Source organism: Tyto alba, unplaced genomic scaffold (genome assembly GCF_018691265.1).
Source record: "Tyto alba isolate M040663 unplaced genomic scaffold, T.alba_DEE_v4.0 Super-Scaffold_2, whole genome shotgun sequence".
Lineage (NCBI taxonomy): Eukaryota > Metazoa > Chordata > Aves > Strigiformes > Tytonidae > Tyto > Tyto alba.
The window spans coordinates 40863796-40885702 of record NW_024881282.1 but is presented as its reverse complement, the minus strand read 5'-3'; the positions used below and the strand labels follow the sequence as shown (position 1 = coordinate 40885702).

General features: G+C 38.0%; 1 protein-coding gene across 3 annotated transcripts in view; it reads right to left on the bottom strand.

Moving 5' to 3' along the window:
* The window catches only part of EEA1 (early endosome antigen 1), a 76128-nt gene that overhangs the window by 46944 nt on the left and 7277 nt on the right, over window positions 1-21907 (bottom strand). For 2 of the 3 annotated variants that reach the window (XM_042792243.1, XM_042792245.1), the window contains exons 2-9: window positions 20461-20553; window positions 17350-17472; window positions 6435-6562; window positions 2591-2645; window positions 2389-2454; window positions 1510-1549; window positions 542-649; window positions 343-464 (exon numbers count right to left, since the gene is read on the bottom strand). In XM_042792243.1, the coding sequence (XP_042648177.1) occupies window positions 343-464; window positions 542-649; window positions 1510-1549; window positions 2389-2454; window positions 2591-2645; window positions 6435-6562; window positions 17350-17472; window positions 20461-20553 (735 nt within the window). The remainder of the gene's footprint in view (window positions 1-342; window positions 465-541; window positions 650-1509; window positions 1550-2388; window positions 2455-2590; window positions 2646-6434; window positions 6563-17349; window positions 17473-20460; window positions 20554-21907) is intronic. The other variant, XM_042792244.1, reaches the window with a different exon arrangement.

Sequence of the window (21907 nt, the reverse complement as noted above, 5' to 3'; positions counted from 1 at the left end):
AGCAATGGCACGTTCCAAGTACAGGCCTGCACAGCACATCTGTATGTGTAATACCCTGCAAAACTGCTGAAGGGTAGAGCAGCAAACAAGCAGATTATAATATAGTGTAGAGTAAATTTTAATATACAAGTCAGAAACAACATGTACTTCCTCACTGGAAAAACACTGAAAAATGTAGGTCAGCAGAACAGATGAGAAACAATGGTGTTCTGAACTTTTTCAGCCCACAAGCAGATGTCTCCAAGTTTAACAGTTTGTCTGCTTTAAAACTGCATTTGCAAGCATTTAAGTATATCCCTCCCTTGACTTGAAAATAACAAAACATTAGTGTGATGTGAATACCAGCTCTGTCTTTAAGTCTTCCACTGTACTTCTCTCCTTCTGCAGTTCTTTTGTCAGGTTTGTCACTTTCTGTTCTGCACCTTCCCGAAGGCTGATTTCTTCATCATACTTTGATTTAAGATCTAATAAGAAGGAAGTTGAATAAATGATCACTTGCACAAGTAGAGAACAAAATTAGACCTCATGTTAACATACTTACCCACAATTTCAGTGGCCAGTTGCGCAGCCTTTTGCTCAAATAAGTCTTTCATTTGCTTAATGTTAAAATTTTCTACTTGGATCTCTTCTAGTTGCCGTTCTAATGATTCTAGTTCCATAAAAAGATGAGTATTACTTTCTGGAAGAGCTAGGACAACACACATACTCACAACCATAATGAACCATAGCAGGTAAATAAGTAATCCAAATTCACTTAACATCCAATTAGCTTAGCAAAGTGAACAACTTTACGGAAGTTAAATATCTACAAGCACAATGCTGGAACCTGTCACTAGTTGAGTACTCTGCAGTATTAAGTACATATTGGTTTTCACTGGTCACAAATAGCCCTTCAGATCACTGCAACATGCTGCTGAATTCCAAGCCTCAAACTGCGATTAAAAGCTCTTTAATCATGATCAGTAGGATGATACTTTATGCACACATAAGGAAAATTTTATTCCATGAATGCCTCATGGAGAAAAACATAGAGCAAAAATTAGTGGTCTGCAAAACAAAACAAAACAAAAAAAAATTCATTGTTTTCTTTGCTAGCAATGAGTACAGAAGAACACTAAATAAAACCAGCCCTGTCAATTTATAGTTTAAATATCAACAATACCTGTCTTTCTCATCAAAAGACTTGTACTGAATACTTAAATATAGGAAATTATTAAAAATATACTCAAAACTACTCGTAAGAGCTGCTTTCAGAGTCAGGAGAACTCCTGCCTCACTTCTAGAAATTACAAACCCTAAAACACTGGAATATTTCCCCAGACTATATCCATCAAGATCTATCAATCTTAAGCACTTACAATTAACTTTTTTCCCAGTAATTGTACCATTCCAGCTTTCTAGCTCTTTAATTTACCAAAAGTGTTTTTTTCATAAACCTAAAGCTACACTGACAAAAATTTCAGAAATTCTAGAACAGTGCCAAAATTAATATAATAAAATGTTAGCCACCTGTAGATGTAGCCGTTGTCAATCCATCAGACTTAGAATCCTTGAGAAAACAGAATAAGTGCATCATTAGACAGTAGGAATTAAAACTACTACTTCCAAGGTTCATCCCATTTTTGGAAACAAAAGGAAATAAAGATTTTTGTGCTCAAACACTGCATAGAGGTGTAAAAATACCTGATTTCAAACAGTTATATCTGGAAGACCGGAAGAGGCCAAGATGATTTTCCATTTCATGTATCATTACACTATCAGGCTTCCAGACTCATAAAACTCTAGTAACAATCCCCTCCCCCTCCCTTGCCTGAATATTGAAATCTGCCTTAAAAACAGAGGTTACTAACATCATTAAAATATATTTTGAGAAGGCATTTTGTCAGAGAGCAATTTCTGAGGTTTGTAACAATCCAGTGTCTAAGTAGCTCATAGTAATAAAAGATGTGAGAGCTTCCTTAGGGCACAACACACCACAATTTGCCTTGCCTTGTTTGCTCAGTTCATCTGGACCTCTGTGAAATCACACTGGTGTTCTCCAAAAATTCTTACAAGAAAAATGCCAAAACCCTTTCTCGTAACAGATTAAACACCATATTTGATTTCTTTTGTTTAATAAACTGAGTTCTGAATAAGCCCAACAGAAGGAAGAGTCTGAACTGAACTTGTAGTGAATAGTATGGAAGAATCACTATCTCTTCCGACTTTGCTATTCAGAATTATATATACAGTTACATCATGGAGAGATAACTAGCTTTGTTTTCAAGAACATGTCAATATTCAGATTATGGAACTAACTAAATCAGGCCACGTGCCTTACAAAAAAGGTATTAATCTTCAATGTCAATGCTGATGATAAACCTGCTTCAAGTATTTTAAAGCAATTACTTGCTGCCGCTGCCCCTGCAATTTCTCTAGTTCTTTCTTCAACTCTTCTGAATACCACCTCTCCTCCTAGGGGGAAAAAAAAAACAAAACAAAACAAAAAAAAAGATGGGGGAGAGAGGACTGTAAATTTGGTTGCTTAACACAGTGAAACACTATGCAGTTTGAAACAAAGAACCGAGTGCAAGTAAAATATATTTCCAACCTTCAGCGAAGCTTGCAAATCTTGGACTTCTTGTCGGAGCAGTGATACTTCATCTCTGAATAAATATATCCACGGAGTGGAAAAAATGAATACGCAGCCGTTATATTTTGTCAATTACATACAGGTTATAACGATTATTAAATAACTAGAGTGATAGCCATGTACTATATAAATACAATTTACATAATGATAAATAGTTACTTTTAGATTTTTTTGAAACTTGGCACAAACAAGATTAATAGATAGTTATTAGTTCACTTTGCACACCAGTGGAAAAAACACTAAACATTAATTGGATAAGTAAAGAAATAGATATACAAGAAGTCTCATGAAAACAGAATGTAAATCTAAATTGGTACATCAGCTCAACCACATGAGTTCAGAATGGCAGAGCTGTACATCGTGACATTTAACCAGTCTGCATGCCTTTTCAGTAAAAGGACAGGTTTATTATCCTTCACTTCCCATATCATGTAAAGGAACACTGCTAAGAGACAGCATGCTATCTTATTCCTTTTGAAATATGCAGTTACGTAATTTTTCATCCACTCAGCTATTCATTATGCCCCACAGACACACTCACTTAATGGTTTGAATGTTTAAAACCTTGGGATTTTAAATTCTTGAATTTCATGCTCGAGCAACCAGCCACGCAAGAACACAAGATCCAAGGCTACAACTGTTCCTAATTGTTTTAGACAGCACCCTTCTAAATTGCAGGTCTCCTTACAGAATTGCACAACTATACATACAAGGATAATGTTGCATTACTGAGACACAGCCACTCCAAATCTTGAATACACAGGTCATTAAATTAATGCAAACATATCCCTTATTGTTTGTACAGTGGCAACACTGAGAAGTACACAGAATATATGTGTGTGGGTGCCAGTTCCAACAAGTCTCTCAGTTTTACACCATACAATTATATTGCTGCTGCGCTGCATTATCCCCTCCTCCACAGATGTTCTTTTAAATTATCTCTCACTTAAGAGGAAAAAGAAAACCAAAGCAAGCTATTCCTTTAGCTAAACTGGGAAGGAATAGATTCAATCTATATTAGCATATTAACATCAGGTCAGGGTCACCAAGAAGCAAGTGAAACACAAAAGCACTTGAGCCAGTGAAGCAAGAACTCCAACATGGGCCAATTTTAATGACAAAACAAACATAGGATATTGGGAAGCTAATTTTTTTCAGAAGAAGATTTTCTGCTATTTACACATTATTCTGCCTGTGTGAGATATTCACTGGAGGTTTGCAAATAACAACTTTACTGAGGCAGGTGTAGCTGTAATCCAAAACCCACACATTGGTTGTGAGTGGAGAAGAGGGAGCAGCTTTCTTACCAGTATGAGTAAGTAAACCAGTTAATATTTACACCTAAGATTATAAATTAAATCTCAGGCAGGTGAAACCGTTAACTTCAGTAAATTTGGGCTGAACATATACCAGATCTGCAACAGTAAAGCATTTAAGATGCTATGGTCTTTGTAGCAGATAAAAGGTTTTGAGCTGTATAAAAATAGCTAGTAGTAGAGGGGAGAACAATGGGAAGAAACAGAGTTTGTAATGTAAGGACCCTTCTACAGTACTTCCCTCGATATTCCAAACACAGTTTTTCTTGACAGTTTTAAGATGAAACCTAAATTCAGTTTAACTGACCTATGGAAAATGAACATGGAAAAAAAAAAAAATACTGTAAGGGACCAAGGTAGCTGCTGTAACTTTGTTTTTCTTACTGCCATCCAAATCTCCACCAAATCTCCCTTTCTGCTAGGCCTTTTACAATCCCCTCCTCCTCTCAGCACATCTGAGCCTCATCATCTGGCAAATCCTTACTACCTTTTCCTCATGCTTCACTCCGCTCCCCACCTGTAATGCCAGTGCCTTCATCCCAGCACCATAGTACCAACCGCCCTGCTGAATCACACTAGGGAAGTTACATGATTTACTCTTGGAGATTCATCAAGGTAGTTTACGGAGGAGGTAGGAAGAAGAGGACACAATGTAATTCATAGTACCTAGCTTTATTGACTAAATAAGGAATTCCACCTTCTAATCTTGGTCATATGAATTATATATAAACTTTACTTCTAGACAGAGTAGCTCCCTTCTAGAGTAGCTCCCTTCTGCAGGCTGCAGTGTTTCTTTAATACAGTATCCAAGTCTTGGAAAAACATGTTTATGTTGAATGAGAGTTTTCTCAAGCAAGCATGCAACTGAGAAACATTAAAGAATGCCACACTAATAGAGAAGAAATAGCTCATGTATTACACAACAGCTCTCACCAGACTCCCTTCACTCCATCCAAACCCCCTGACCTTGTCCACTTTTTCAATTATATGAGAGAAAACAAAACCACTTGTCCTTAAAGAGCCAAGGAAAAAAAAAATAATTTTACCAGCCAACATCTGGTTGACATTGGAAACTTGCAGGCATAAAAGTACATATTTCATAAACTATATTGTTTATGTAGTTATGACCAATAATTCCCCCATGTGAATGCTATTATTCTACTAAAAGTATCGTTTCAGGTCTAAGTTATATCACTCTGAAAAGGTTTAATTCAGACAGAGAAGAAATATTCATTCTGGAATAAATGTGCACATAGGAAACCCAATATAACTCCACCAGAACCCTACCACCTTCTCCTATATAAAGCCATAATTTTGATTTCTTTTCCTGCAGCAGCTGGGAGAAAAGGCAGCTCTCCACAAGGCAGGGCCCAGCCGTGCATGGAGACAAGGCCTCTGCTAATGCTGGCTCTTACTGGCTTGACAGCTCTGCACACAGTACTGGGGAGATAGGGATCTTCATTCAGGTAACACCTGAAATATGTTACCTTCCACACTCTTCTCACCAAAGAACCACCCTCTCCTGAGTTAGTAACATAAATATATGTATTTCATATCGTCAGCCATGCAGTGTGTACCCCTGTCTGCTGAACGAGGCCCACAGGCAGCTGTGCACTCTGATACCATTGTGTACAAAGCAAGGGAGTTTGGGGGAGTGTGACAAAACAGCAGCATGGACTGTCATTTACAACAGTCCAAAATAAGCAATGAACAGAAAAAGAACTACCAGGAAGCAAAAGGAAACCTACGTAAATTTTAACCCACAGAAAAAGCTTCCCAAACCAACACAGGCAGATTACTCAGTTAAACTTTTCTAGAGAAAGCTTCACATTACCAGTTCCTGCTACATACTTCTGCTCTCAAAAATAAAGCAACCTGATATGTTTCATGGAAACATATTTAACAATACAATTTTGACCAAACAGGTAAATAAAATAAATTAGTGAAGATTTCTGAAGATCAGCATGGAGTTTCTAGAACACAGGAGGAGAATTAGTGACACAGAAAATTCTCAGATTTGCAACTAGGTAATACAGGAACCTATTTAGGCAAATACTGATGTTGTAATTACACAGTAAGTACCCTAACTACCCAAGGACAAAATCAGGTTTGTTCTCTATTTTCAGGGCTGTCCTTCCCCCACCCTCAAAATAAGAAACTTTAGCTCTATGCCAGAAATTAAGAGGAACCTGTAGGTTTTCTGCTACACTCCTAAAAATCATTCTAGTGTGTAATATTGCATTGTCAGCTGCATGAGAGATGATTTTATTAACAATATAAACATGTGTATCTGATTTTCATTTATTGTCAGATCAGTATCAGCCAATGTAAGTTTCAAGCTGCTTGCAGTTGTAGTTGGAAATGGGGCATGAACATTTAAATACTTGACTACATAATTAAGTGTTCAGACTAATACAGCTTTCAGTGTAATTAGAAGCAGCTCAACACTGACACAAAAGCACATGCACAAATGAGTACTGTTTCACCTTTCCGGTGACAGATGACCTTCCCCTCCATGAGTTGAATCAATGCCAGAATTATGAACTGCTTCATAGTGCTTGAACAGCTCCTCAGCTGATCCATGAGACTTCATACAGAGAGGACAAATAAAGCCCTATCATAAAAAGGAAAAAAAAAAAAAAGACGTGAGAAGTATTTTTTTTTTTCAATCTTATTTTTAGACATTATTGTAAAATTTTGTTTGCATATCTCAAAGGTAGTAAATACAATTGTTAAGATTCATATTGTTTCATGCTCTGATAACAGTTTTGGCCATGAAAAGGTTAGAAAACACCTACAAAAGTCATATTCCATTAATCAGTGGGGTTTTCCCCAATAACATTACATACTAGCAACAAAACCTCTATGTAGAAAAATAGTAAGTCTTTTCTGAAGGACTGCTCTGCAATTTCTTCCCCCTTAAGAAAAGAATTTTCCATACAACTTTTCATAAAATCAGATCCTTCTTCCAAAGAGGAGGTATGGTTTGAAGTTGGTCTTATAAGAGAGATACAGAAACCCACAAAAACCCACTCTAAAGCACAGCTATTCATACACCTATTACCACCATATTTAGACTACTGGTTTTCATATGGGCCAGAAGATTAAGAACCACTTTTTACCTAGCACATAATTAGTAAATGCAATTCAGAGAAATACTACCTCAAGGAAACCAGATCTCTAGAGCCTAAAGAATCAGAAATCATCCATTTTCATTCCAGCATATTTACTGCAAGCTTACCAGAGTGAAAATTTAGCAGAGTGATGCCCTCATTCTACCCATTAGCCCACAGACAAGAGAAAACAGTAAATATTATGTACCTCTAAACATCTGTGGAGTGTCCAAACTGCCATTTATCAGAAGTACCATCCATCTCATTTTCTCCAGCAACCTGTTACACCTGCTTTTAAGTGCTGGACTTTATACTGGTTCCTCATTCCTCCTGTTATCATGCCAACTCCAAGCCCAATTCCCATTTACATTACAGCCCCGTATGCACCACAGTGGCAAAACAGACATTTCAGAGTGCTGCACATTAAATGTTCCCTTAATTCCAAACTGTGCAAAGAGAAACTTGCGTGAGATTAAGGCCCCCTGTTTCTTAAATTGATTTCAAATATGCTTTTGAACATTTATATGTTACCCATAAATACCTTACGCCAGTACAAACTGTAGCACACTCCATCGCTAAACCAAGGCTCTCTAGTATCCAGAATGAGAGTAATCCTGTGGGATTATCACACTTCGCCTAACATATACTCCCATACAATATCTGATGGACTTGTGAAGAGTTTTGACACTCCTTTTCTGTTCTTAACTTTGCACTTGGATGTTAACAGACAAGCCACAAAACTTTAAGCATTAACACAAAGTGAACATATTGAATGTATATGTTGATAAACACAACAGCATTAATTTTCTAACTTGACATTCATAGTACTTTGTTTCACTAGTCACTAAGAGTTCAACAACCCAACACTTGCATGGATTTAACACAGGAAAACCATCACGTTCAGCTACTCAAACATGGCTAGAGCTCCAGAACACTGAACAGGGACTTCATAACTGTTATTATTTATTTAGTGTTTCAGAAATAAATTATTAAATACAGTTGCTTGCCAAACCCATCACATACATTGAAGACTAATTCTGGCACAACTAGATCAAACAAAACGGTATACTCCTTCCTAAGCAGACAACAAGCATTTACCCTTAACAATCATTTATCTATTTCCAAAATTGGCCAGCACAGTCTCACTCCAAATAAGCCAAGTTAACTCATGTATGTATACGTGACAAAATAACTACAGAAAATTTGTTAAACTACTAGGTTTCCAGTAATGTTGATCTGATACAATTAGCATATAATTATATGACAGCAGCAACAGTCACTCTGAGCAAAGGAACCAGAGTGGGAATCCTGGCAAACAGCAACAGCAATGAACCATAGGAGGGGTCAAAAAGCAAGAGAGATTTATTTTTCCTAGTAGGTGAAAGCAGTCTCATATAAAGACAGTGCAATAGCATCCTTTCAGGATGAAACACTACCAAGTAGTTCTCAGTGTTGTGTTTCATTTCTCAGTGACAGCAAGGTCTGCTGTTCACAGAAAAAAAAGCAAATGTTTCCTCATAGCACCAGTAAGTTCATCTAAAAAGAACGAGTGTAGAAAATTGCTCTGGCCTCTCCTTCCTTTTGCCCTTTACTCCTTCCCATTTAAACAGCAAAATCTGTTTCTTTGCTTGTTTTTTTTTTGTGGTTGGGTATTATTCTGTGGAAAGAGAAGCGCAGGAGAAGAGGAAAGAATAGATTACATGTGTGATTAGCCCAAGGGGACAGCAGTCATTCCTTTGCCTCAATTATTAGGCAAAGCCAGCCCACAATTTCCCAGGCAGGCAGGCAGATCTGAAGGCAGTGGCTAGAAGGACAAGGGGCCAGAGGCAGAGCAGAGCTGCTGAGCCAAGGGAACATGCTGCAGCAGAGAGCCCACAGGGTGGACCGGAGCTCTGAGGAGCCAGGCGTGCTGTCACCAGCAGAGGGGGAAAGCATGGACAAAACCTCCTCATTATGGCAGAAACCACCTTCCTCTCACACAGGCAGAGATAAAGAATGCAACACCCATCAGCCCCAGCCTCCCCACTGGCACTGCCCTGACCATGGCTGGCCTTGATTTTGGAGGACCTGGTGCTGCTGGAGTCAGTGCTGGGTTACAGCTCTCAGACGCACCCTTGCTCTAACGCAGTGGTTCCTGGAGGTCTGACACACAAGCTGTAACAGGGTAAGATGTCACCCTTCTGCAGCAGGGTGTCCTCGCCAGGGGAAACGTCACCCTTCCTGTGCAGAGCTGGGGTGGGCAGGAACACCAGCTCCTACAGCTGCGGGTACCACCGCTCGCACATCAGAGCCTTAAACCGCACAAACCCAGGACTCATCTGCGTCTCACAAGCTGATAATATTCAGATGTCAACTCCGATGTCAACAGCGCTAATTCAGTTCTCTTTAGAGTAAATCAGAATCATCAGGATCTTCCTTGGCACTAGACAGTAACAGACAGAAATGTAAAGGTTTCCAGGGCCTGCAACTATTAGCCCCAGGGCTAATCTTGTTCAGGGACTTCAGTTGGTGGGCTTCTTACTTTACTTCTTTTTAAAAAATAAATAAATAAATACAGCCATAAAAAATATCTCTCTCAGCATCATCCTCAGATGATTTTTTTAAATATATGCAAAAGTATATTTTACTAACCTAAAAGCAAACGTGTGAAAAGAAGAAAGAAGGGAAGAAACCTGATGGTCTGAGAAGCTTAAATCTTGTAATAATTTTTGCTACTTTGCAGGCATTTATATCAAGTGGAAGATACTCCTATACTGGGACCGTGTCTGCCCTGGATAGAAAGGATATCATGCAGCTACCACCCACCATGAGATGTAAAACTGGTCACTACAACTTGGAGGAGCTGAGGTGTCCTTTCTAGAAATCCAGCACTTGGCTCCCTTAACTAACAGACTTCTTTAGAGAAGAAGCAAGTACGAGAACAGTGTTCTTGTATTTGAAAAAGGAAGCTACCATAAAAAACATGCACAGTTATACTTTTCAAAAGGCTGTATTTGCTAAGAGACACTTGATAGGTTTCATTTTAAAATGCATTTAGGAGATACTCTGCATAAAGCACTGCCACAGAGAAGTGAAAGGCAATTCATATTCTTCATTTAATAAAAGCAAAGACATCACTTAGAGCCCCTGCAGCACTGAACTGTAAGTCATAACTCCCTAATTGATGTTTCTAATTGGGCTTTATCTTTCACTTTACACAGGGAGAACAGAACCCATCAGAAGTTAGATGATTAGCCAGGTTTTGTTTTTAAAAATACAGAATCTTCCCACCAGGAAATCACAATTTATTGAATACAAAGCTTTCTACAGATGCCTGTCAGTTAATGGGAAAATAAAAATAAAAATACAAGCATCACACGCACAAGATTTTACCAGGAAGGAGTTCTTAAGATCACCACAGAATTGCTGAAGCAACACAGAGCAAGAACAGTAAAAAAAGAAAAGGAGTCCAAACCAAAACCACACACACACAGAAACAGCCCACTAGGAGTCAGCACAAAATACAGCTCAAGGAGTACAGCTCAAAATAGCCCCTGGCCCAGCGACCAAGGCATTCCAGTGAGAACAAGAGAAGTGCTAAACTTCAAATCCCAATTTTCTGATCCCAAGGGAAATGTTTCTCTTCCAGGTGGATGCCTGTGAGCCATGCCTGGCACCTCCACAGCACCATGCTGTTCACGGTGGGACAGGTCTTCCTCGGTGCAAAGACTCCAAAACACACCAGCTCCACTGAGAGCAGAACAGAAACTGCTACACAGAAGTTTTATAGGAAAGTGCTTTATCTTGAGTTATAATGCCAAATTTCACCAAATATATCAGACACTGTGGAAGCACCAGAGATTTCTTTACTTGCCTTTCTCAAGACAGACTTATGAATAAGCCCATAGAAGAATGTTAGTAGCTATTTTTCCCCTCTAAGACTTACTTTCAGGCCTGACAAAATTAAGCTTCTCAGCGCTCTCTCTCCTAAAAGGCATACAAGGTAAATGATTCCTTTCAGCTAACATTAATATTCATACAAATCATTAATCCAGTATTCTTTAGAAAGTATGCCGAGCTGTTAAAAGCAACAAAGAAAGGACACTCTCACCACAAGAAATACCATATTTATGTGTATTGTACCAACATAATTTACAGGGCTATTAACTGTTGGAAGAACTTTAGTCTCCCACGTGGAAACACACTGCCTAGCAAGAGCAGGGACATGGACCCACAGGCACACTGCACACAACCAGACCAACTGCAGGCTACCATAGAGCCCTCCTAATCCTCACACTATTTTAAAACTGATTCAGAAATAGTTTATGTAACAGAAAAATTAATGTATAGGAGTGAATGGATTCTGTTTCTCTGGCTTTTCCTTGTATTACTCTGAGCGGGGGGCGGGGGGGGGGGGGGAAGGGAGGGGAGGGAAGGGTGTAAAAGTATTTTTTCTGAAAATTTCAGCCTTCTCAGAATATTGTCTGTCTTGCAATGGCTTTTTCCTCACTCTTCTGCACAAATCTGGTCTAATTACATTGTGTAGTGTGACAAGATATTTTGAAAAGCATTATTTTCCTTACTTACTAGCAAAGAAAATTAAAGATTTTCAAAGCTATTCCCTCAAGAGGTTGAAGACTCCCACCTGAGGCTTAAAAAAAATAACCAAAGATTTACAGGTAGGTGTTAATGGAGCAAGAAACTAGTCAGGTGACCTAATAAATGTGTATACCATACATGGTCAGCATAACAGCTCCCTGGGCTCCAACAACGATAAATGGAGCTCAAGACACCTACATATAGATGCACTAAATCCGTCTTCATCTGATAACTGCTTTTTTTTCCCCAGAGCTTTAATGCAATGGCCTTTGTAAAGCTAATATGAAATCTTAAGTAATTAATGAATGAAAGCACGGCTTACTTTATTAGAAGCTCCTTTTTTCACAAACTAAAACCGGAGCTATCTGGCAGAAAGAAGATGGAACTTCTTGAAGGACAGTCCAATGGGAAAAACAGTTTTTACAGGATGTAATTCAGATTGGCTCATATAGTTGGAGTCCAAGAAAAAAGGTACCCTATCTAAGCTTGAAAGTCACAGCCATAGCTACCCAGCTTCCTTAGCATTTTCTTGAAATATCTGATGCATGTGTAGTTTATTCTCCAATCCCATTTTAATACTGCACAGAACTGAACAAGTGGTTCTATTTAAGCTGCGATGATCACTGCTGATCTACAGCTGTATGTGGTAGAGCGCCATATAGCACGGACAGCACACGCAGAGCTCCATTTGCTAATACAAATAGAGCTTTTGCAACGTCTTGAATTTTTATTCCAGCAACTGTCATGAGTCAAGCTTAAAGAACCAAGGAACTTATATGTTTTTCACCAAGATGTCAATTTTATTCCACAAACACTCCTCTTGGAAAATATTTAAGTACTGTGGTGAACAAAAAAAAAAAAAAAAAACAAAAACAAAACAAAACAAAAAAAAACAACAACCCAAAACACACCACACAAACCAACACCACAAAATTCAAAAAATTTCAGTATAATTGATACTTTTATCATCTAGAAAAGATTAGTGACTCTTCTACCATATACATGCTATGAAACAGTTTAGCCCAATCCAGCATGCACTTCAACGTATCTGGCATTCACGTGACCAGGCTTTAAATTTAAATAAATTTGAGTTTCTGGGCTTCATCTTTGACCTTCCAGAAGTACTGGGCCAGCACCCTTGCCTACAGATTGCTTCCAGTGAGCCACAGCAACAAAAAGCAATAGCTGAAATTCAAGCCCAGAGCTGTAACACCTTCCAGCCATGATCTATGATTGCTCATGTCTCATAATCCAGACTTATATCAACAACTCTTTCACAACTGTATTGTTAATATATTTTGCATGCTGTGAATAAAGTCCAGCATGTTTAAAAAGGGAAAGTAAATTCAAGAACTGTATGGCATGTTCACATGCTCAGAAGCATAAACACTTTCCTGGAGTAGATTTTAGTTTTTGTGTGTCATGAATATTTGGAAAAATTCTAATTTCACCATTCACATTTTTCCACTGCAAGTGAACTTCCACATATGATACAAGATGCATATCTTCACCAGCATTTAAGCAGCAAGTCTAAGCTAGAACTCAAATTTTCTCCAGCTACATAGTGATTTGAAGACTGAAACATTTTACAGAACTGAAGATTAGGAACTGCATAGACTTAGGGTTGGAGGACAGAAACGTACTGATGTTTCAGAGCTGAAAGATCTCTCAAGTAGTTTCTAGGTTTTATATCCCAAACATATACCGAAGCAATTAACTGAATCCTCAGAAAGTTCTCAGAGGCAGATTAAACTGTCTGCCTAGATAAGGGCAAGACCACATTTCATAATTTACTTCAAAAGTCTTACACACTGATAAAAAACAAATCATGAGATATTTTAAGTTAAAGGACAAATACATTAGGTCACTGCCTTTATACATTGTTGAAAGGAAAATACAGCTAACATTTTTTCCATGCCTTCCCCCAGAAAATGCCTTTTCCTCTGTGTTTACATAAACAGCAAGATGACAGTGGCTTCCTCAGACATCATCTCTATTTAATTGTTAGAAAAGTAGGTTAAAAGGTCATGGTTTGTATAATTGAGACCTGCAGCCCATTTCAATTTTACAAGTATTTAACTTTCTGGACATAAAGAAAAAAGTTGTCTTGCTACAGCTTATTTCATACCAGACTGAAGACTCAATGTTTTCCCAAAAAAGAATCTGGATTCTTCCTGAGAAGAATAGAACCAACTTAATTTCTAGTTCAGCTCTCTTCTGTTTTTATTACTATTGATGAGTAAGACTACAGTTCTGTCACAACCTACAAGACTACAAATTTGTCACAAATTAGAAATTCTAATTCAGTGGATTCTCTATTTCTTAAAAAAAGCCGCATCACATGGCCAAGTCAAATCAAATCACTATCTCTAATTCTTCATTCTCTTAGTATTGGTTCAGATGTTGCAGTAAATTAATGTACTAATGAAGCTCAACCAATGATTTTTGTTCCTGTGCAAAGTAGGCAAGTACCACTGAGGTGAAAACACCTGCTGCAACCTAATTTGAGAAGCAACTGAAAGAGCTGCCAAAGAGAAGAAAATACCAGCATTAAAGCATTGAAATGATGTTCTGTGCAACACCAGTCCACAACATTCCAAGGGCATCCATAAAAACAGAAGATGCAATCAATTGCATCTACTATAAGAGACAAGTAGGAAAAAAAGCACTATAAAGAATGAGGTCTTTTCAAAGACAGACAAAAACACATCACATTTTGCACAACTAGTATGCCAGTTTATGCTCTAGACACACCTCTTATGAAAAGCCCACTGAGAAAACATCAGGGTCATATCTTGCTTGTATTAGCTAAGAAATACGTATTTACTAAACATCTGGAAAATTATGAAGACAACCCAAAAGAACTGTTTAAAATTTGTCTTAGATTTAGCCTAGCTGTAGATAAGACAATAGATCTTAACAGCCACTATATTCTAAACATAACAGGAGTACCATACAGTGAATTTTTTGGATGTCATAAGAGAAATTGGGAAGTCTGAAACTAAGCCTCTCTGACTCACTGTTTAGACATCCTAAATGTTCAACAGAGACAGGAAATTCTGGACGCAGTTTAGAAATGTATCATTCCTTTAGGAAAAAGAAAACAAAACAAAAGTCACATAACTTTTGTTAGTGACACCACTGTATACATGAAAGCTGGGGAACAATGTCCTTGCTCTGGAACATGTGGCTATGTGTGTGACTTCCATATGGCATTTGTTTGGCTGAGTTTGCTATATATGGGCAGAGACACTTGCCAGCATTTTGGTGGTTGAGAAAGACTTCACCAGCTCTTGGGGGGCAAGAGAAATTATTTCACTGTCACTTCCACCAGTTATCATATGGTGCAACCCCTAGTTTGAAAAATGAGGGCTGCACACAGAGCTGTTTAAGAGGAAGACGATAAATAAGGCTGTACACGAGTGGCAAGGATCCTTTCCTACAACAGGACATCAGACACATTCAGACACTGTAGGTGTGGACTTGTGGACATCTGTGACTGAAGAACAAGACCAACTCTGAACGCATGGAAGAAAAAGAGGAGGAAAGGGCAAGAAGAACAGAGGGGCAAATGACCTGACTTACTTTCATCAGCAGGGAGGGTGTATCAGTAGAAGACAGGTTAGCAAAGAATTCTATAAGCAAAATTAAAAGCAAGGTACTAACGCTTCTGTCAACCAACTGACAAATTTTCAGGTCTCACAAAGGGTGACCAAACACTGACCTTGCAACACGTCCTTTCTCCATGTTTGAGGAAAATGTACTGACAAAAAAACCTGAATTAGGGAGCTTCTTCAGCATTGTTTCCAACAATCCTGAATGCTTGTTGCAAATGCAAACTATCATTTTTCATCAACAAATGCAAATCATCAGCTTCTCAGTAGTCAAGTATTTTAAACTTTACATATTAGTATTGATGATAGCAATTAACAGATGTCTTCTCTTTTTCAATGCTTCTATGCATGCTGATATAATAAAAGATCAAATTGGAAAAATACAAGCATATACATTTGCATTCTTTGTTTCTCACCTCTTCTAGATCTTCACTGAATCACTGTACCAAGAAACATAGCTTTAGCAACAGGAAACAGAAACAGCTAGAAACAACTGAATTTGCATTTCATGTGCTACACTCAATACACAAGTTTTATCAAGTTAAAAAGTTGTAATCACCTATTGACAAGTAAAAAGTACTGACAAGTAGCTGACGGCAGAAAAACAAATTGAGCAAGAACCCGCAGTCAACTCCATGAAACTATGTTAACCACAACTCAGTTTAAATAGAAGAGTAACTTCTTTGGGTAACCAAACCATCTCTGATGGCTTACATCCCAGAGTCTCCTGATACCATCATATCAGGAATGCTACAGTCTGTCACTGGTAAGTCACCACTTAAGTAAGGCACGTGCATTGTGGCCAGATAATAAAGAAAAGCTGACTTGTCCACAGACAGATCACTACAAATGGTCTCTGCTTAAACAGGAGGCAGGGAAGAGTCAGTCAAAAGCCAGCCCCAAGTTGTCCTGGGCTCTGAGGACGTCCCCCAACACTCTAGGAAAGCAGCACAGGCCAGTTTTACCACAGATCCTGCTCACTTTAACAGGTGACACCTCAGCCTTGAAAAGAGATCTCAGATAATTCTAGGATAATCAGTGTATTGATGGCTTTCATCATCTTTGGGAATAATATCCCACAATTTGAAGCTTTTGCTTTAAAAATAGTGTAAATACACATCGAGTGTATTGAAGGAAAAAAGTACTGCTTAGCAAATGCGTACAGCAACACAGTAAAATCACATCGCTCACACAGCCTTGAATAAACACTTTTTTTGAGTTTTGGAATTAAATGTCACAGAAAGAATGCAAAACTTCAACACCATACAGCCCCATTCAGTGCATGGGAAGCTGCCTGCCCCAGAAGTCAAATCTACTCTCTGAAAGTTCGCAGCAGAAAAAATTCAGATAGCTTTGTGCAGCTGGAGGCTGTTACCTTGCAGAATCCAAATTCTTCCAATTGAGGAGTGTAAAACTGCACCCTTTGTTTTAATTGTGCAGTTTTACACTCCACGACTGGAAAAATTTAGATATGTAGTACCATTTATAATGTCTGTTAACTGAAACAGACTTAGCATTTTGTTAGGGGCATAAAAAAATTCCAATAAAATTCCACATCAAAAATTTGGTTTTAGAATTATTTGTATAATGTTGCTCTAATACTTCAGGCTCTTAAACATGTTCAAGAAGAGAAGCCTCTAAATTTCTTATATTCCTGTCCTCTGTTCCATATTTTACCCAATGTACCAATTTAGAAATCTGCTTTAAAAATAGCTAGCTAATAAGAGCTCAAAGCACTTCTTTTTACAAAGGGTATACAAGCTGCAATAGCACATTTATCACTATATAGAGTTTGATGTGAAGTAAACAAGAAAATCAAGCAAAAGTTTTTAAAAAACAATAATACATCAGTGACTCCAAATCTCCCAATACTGCAAATGTTTCATGTGAGAGAGAACTGCAAACCAGAAAGCTAGACAGATTAATCCATCTGCTGAATGTATACTTTGGAATCATGCATAAGAGATCAAATTATGTTTCAGCAAGGAACCAAAGAAAGAACTTAAAAAGCTGACACCCAAGCCACGAGAAAAGACGTATGTTCATTTAAAGCAGCCCATTACCAAAGCTATTGAAACAAAATAAACAAGACCCACAGTAACAGCTGGGAGGTCACGAAGCTCCTGTCTTCCTTCTGTCCCAGTGTGCTCATTCTGGTAATGTTCAGACAGATCAGTGGGAGTTACATACATTTTCATACATAGTGGACAGATGAAGCCCTGTGAAATGTATATTTGTTTTTAAGAAACTAATAAAGACCAAAAAAAGCAGTTTTGGAATCAAACGCTCTACAATTCTTACACTGAAAGTGCTCTACAATCACCAGAAGCAAAGTCTGGTTTCCTTCTGGAAACATAGTTTTTACAAACCACGTATCAGTATCACGTAGAAGGCAAGAAGGAACAGTTAAGAACATGAAATATACAAATCTAAGACACACTTTAAAAACTAGCACCATGTTGCATACTACTATGTGTTTTCCAGACACTCCTGGTAGCCCCTTCATGTGACAGAGGAATAAGCTGCATAACAAACTGTGAATGGACCATTATAAGGCACCATGTCAGATCCATCATGCAGTGTCCCATAAGGGTCTTCAGATGTTTCACGGAGAGAGACAACAGTGATGCAGTGAGATTGCAGAAATACCCCTGTAAATTAACAAGCGAGTTTGTGGCAACAGGAGTGGCCTAGGCACCAGCACAGCTGCATGCCTGGCTGGCATGCTCACTTGGGGAAAAATACGCACCTTCCTTGTTAGAATTTAATAAAAAAAAAACTCAGCATGCTCACCAGAGATTTACCAAAGCCAAAAGTTAAAGCAGTTTCTGAAGATTAACAGCTCTGCATCTTCAAGACACACACTACATGCTTAAACCTAGAAAAAGAAGGTGGAGAGTAAGGTGCCCTGGGTGTCTGTCCACACTGCTGGCTGGAGGATGCCTGCACCTCCGTGGCAAAGCACTACAGAGGCGGACAGAACAGACTGAACACAACCCTCCGTGCATGCATGGAAAGGTTAAGGTCCCTTCCAAAACGGATGTCTGTGGCAAACCTGTCTAGCTAACACAGCCAAATCACACTAATGAAAGTGTAAGCACTCTGGTGAACTTACTGCACACGGAATATTTAGCAATCCTGTATCACAGACACAGAGCACTGGGACCTACACTACAAAGGCAGGATAGGCTCAAACGTTTCCTCCTGGGGCAGATTGCACAGTGAATAAAAGATGTATCTAGACTTGATTACAGGTCTATGTGTGATCTGAAGTGCTGACGTAGCCACAGATGGGACTAAAACAGATTTTCACATCTCCTTGAGCAAGGAACGGTTTGAATTCAGACTTCACCACTCCTTTTGTTTCATACTACAATCCTCAAAAATCAGGATTGATTTCAACCAAGCTTGAGGTGGTAAGAAACACAAGAATCTGCACAGATGTAATAATTTTTCTCAGTTTGAATCTCGCAGCAATACAGATTGGAAAATCTAGCCAAGAAACAGGAGTGAAAACAAGTCAACTGGATTTCTGACTATGTAATATGAGAGAACCAGGTAGGAACATAACAATGGAACGGAGAGCAAACATTCTGCAAAGTCTGGCTAGGGTGCTGCTGGAGATAAGCTCTCAGAGACACGCCACCTCAGGCCAGCTGCACAGGAAAAGGAAGACCAACTGAAAGGCTAGAGCTGTGTGCTGTAACACATCAATCTCAGGAGAGTAAATACCCATCACCAGCTTCAGAGCTCAGTTTCAAACAGATTTTGAAATTATATGCTAAGAACAATAGCATATAACTAATGTAACAGATTCAACAGATAACTTGTAACTAATGCAAGAATGCTGGAATTACTGACAACTAACAGATACTTTTTCACATTATACAGTATCAACCAAAAGTGACAGGGCAGCCTTTGGTCTGTCCCATTTCAACTCAGTATCAAGAAAATCCAATGGTGCAATAATGCAGGCACACCACCACTTTGAAAGCTCAACCTATCTCAAGAAAACACTACAACATTAGTATTGTGGTACCTTGTGACACCCATCAGCTGTACAGTCAGTGGTGCTGCACTCATGTTAACAGAATTGTGCAATTTTAGCCAAACTTTGGAAAGAAGCAATTATCTGATTGCGTATTTTTATGCCTTAACTACAAAAGTAATGAGGTTTTAGTCTGCAATTTACAAATATTTATTTGATTCAGGGATAGTGTAAATATGCATACAAAACAGATTTGGACTCACAAATGCATGACATGTATAACATGCAGCAAAATATTAAGGAATGTCTGATTATATTGACCGTAATAAGGCTGCAAGAAATAAGAAATAAGCAGATGCACTGATAGAAGGCAATTAGGATTTTAAACAGCACAGGGCAAGTTTCTCTTATCTCTTACCATAACAGACATCGGAGTACTTGAATCATCATACACTTTATTCAGCATAAGAAGGGCACTTTGTTCCCTTTAATGCTGTAATAGGAGTAATTAACCTCGAGCTGCATTTGTATTCTAAGCTTGAAACATTTTCAAGCTAGGTAATCAGGCTACATTAGCACAAACTAGCTTCAACAGCCAGTGAAGTCAGTTTGCATTTTTCAGAGTTAATATTTGACAACACTGTAAATCCAAAGACATGGTAATATTGGATTGAAGCAAGAATAACAACTTATTCTGTTGGTTAAGTATGGCATACAGCACATAAAAAATGGACAGGATTTACAAGTGGTAGATTTATACACCAACACCAAACAAAACCCAACACATTTGCTATTTCACAAGGAGGAGGAGGTTCCCAGTATACATTATAGCTTAGCAGAAGCAAGGTAAAAAGGGAGTAAAAGTGTGATAAATTGTGAAGCCTCATTTTTCGGAACTCTCATAAGAAATTTATTAAGAGGAGTCTTAATCTTATGTCTCATTGATTTTGATTTTAATAATTCATCTCTAGGATTACAGGAAGGATTGCTTGTGACCATTTAGATAGATAAGCCTAATTAACAGTTACATATAAACATGACCTAGACTGCTACTTTTTATTTAAATAACAACCAATTCTTAGAAGATTACACTTCTGAGTACTTATTTAGTACAGCTGTTATTTAGGCAGGACATCAAAAGTTACTGCTAACAGCTTCATGGATCAGAGGAACAGCACCCAGGGTTTAAGACTCCCGTCCCACACATGGCGTACAGTACCTCAGAGGAGCCTTCGTTGTTCACCTCCACAGCATTTCCTGGTGTGGCAGATGAATCTGAATCCGAGCTCTGAGACCCACCTCTACCTGGAGTCTGAAATAGATGGGGAAGAGAAAAATAAGTGTCTACACAGTGTATTTAATAAAACATAGAATGTATCCTATGCAAAGGCCTCTCTTCTATTTGCTGGAATACAGACGTATTTTCCCTCTGCAAGAATAATGAAGTGACAAGCAATTATGTAATTTTCAGTGCAACACTTCAAAAAAAGCTTTTATCCAAGACTCTCCATGCATCAAAGAACAAGCAGACACCAGAAGCAAAGGCCAGAATTTTAAACCACTTCCTCTCCTGAACACTCCACACAAAACAAAGAATTAGGCTAAACTCTGCCCATTTATCACTCACTCTGATGTTAAATTAGGTCTCTATATCCAACAGGAAAATACTAGAAATTACAGTCTAAACAGTTTCAGAAGTAGTAAACTAGTGTCATATGACTCTCTTGGTAACTTGTCTACAATCTGAACAAGCATTTAAATATTTAAAAGACAGAAAAGAGTGAAGACCTTCTGATACAATAAGCACAGAAGTAGGTGCACTGCCTTGATTTGGAAAATATAAAAATCAAAATCAGTCCTGCGGTAAAGTTCAAGAATGTTAATCAGTAAGACAGCCTATAAACTCCTATGAATATGTTGAAGAGCAAAACAACAGCATGGACTTGAAACTACAGATTTAGAGAAAATAAACAAATGAATTTTAAATACTACAGGATTCAAAATCTGGATAGACGGGTCGCAGTTTATAATCCTTATTTAACTATAACTGACTTAAATTTGATTTAACGTCTCTTATCTCCAGAACACTGCTGCTTAACCAATGGCAGAAGAGCTAGCATTCTCAAAGCAAACATCAATAAAGAAATTATCTTAAAACTGATATGCAATCCTAGTTTCAACAACAAAAAAAAAGTTCATTATCCAATTCCATTATGACAATTCCAAATGGGATGAAGTAATGCTACTGCTGTAATTTAGCCCATCTGGAAACATCTGTAATGTTATAAAGGATTTTCTAATTTAACACAGGGGGATTAAAGACATACAAGTTTAAATACACAGATGGAAATCTACAGAGAGAGGGACAGAAGTAGATAAATAGTTTTAGTTTCTAGATTTTAGTGTCTCCAAAATCCTACTTGTTTTAGAATTTTCTTGCTCAAATATATCCTTTTTTTTTTTTCCCCAGACAAATCAGCTATATAACCGTTTATAAGATAACTGCAGCATGCATGCTTTTCCATACTTTGAAAATTAAGTACATTCTCCTGCTTTGTGTTGGAAAGAATGTTCTATTTCCATCTTTCATAAAGATAACAGCCTTTTATTACTAATCAAATAAAAAAAAAAAAAATGTAGTAACAAGGTCAATTTACTGATTGAGG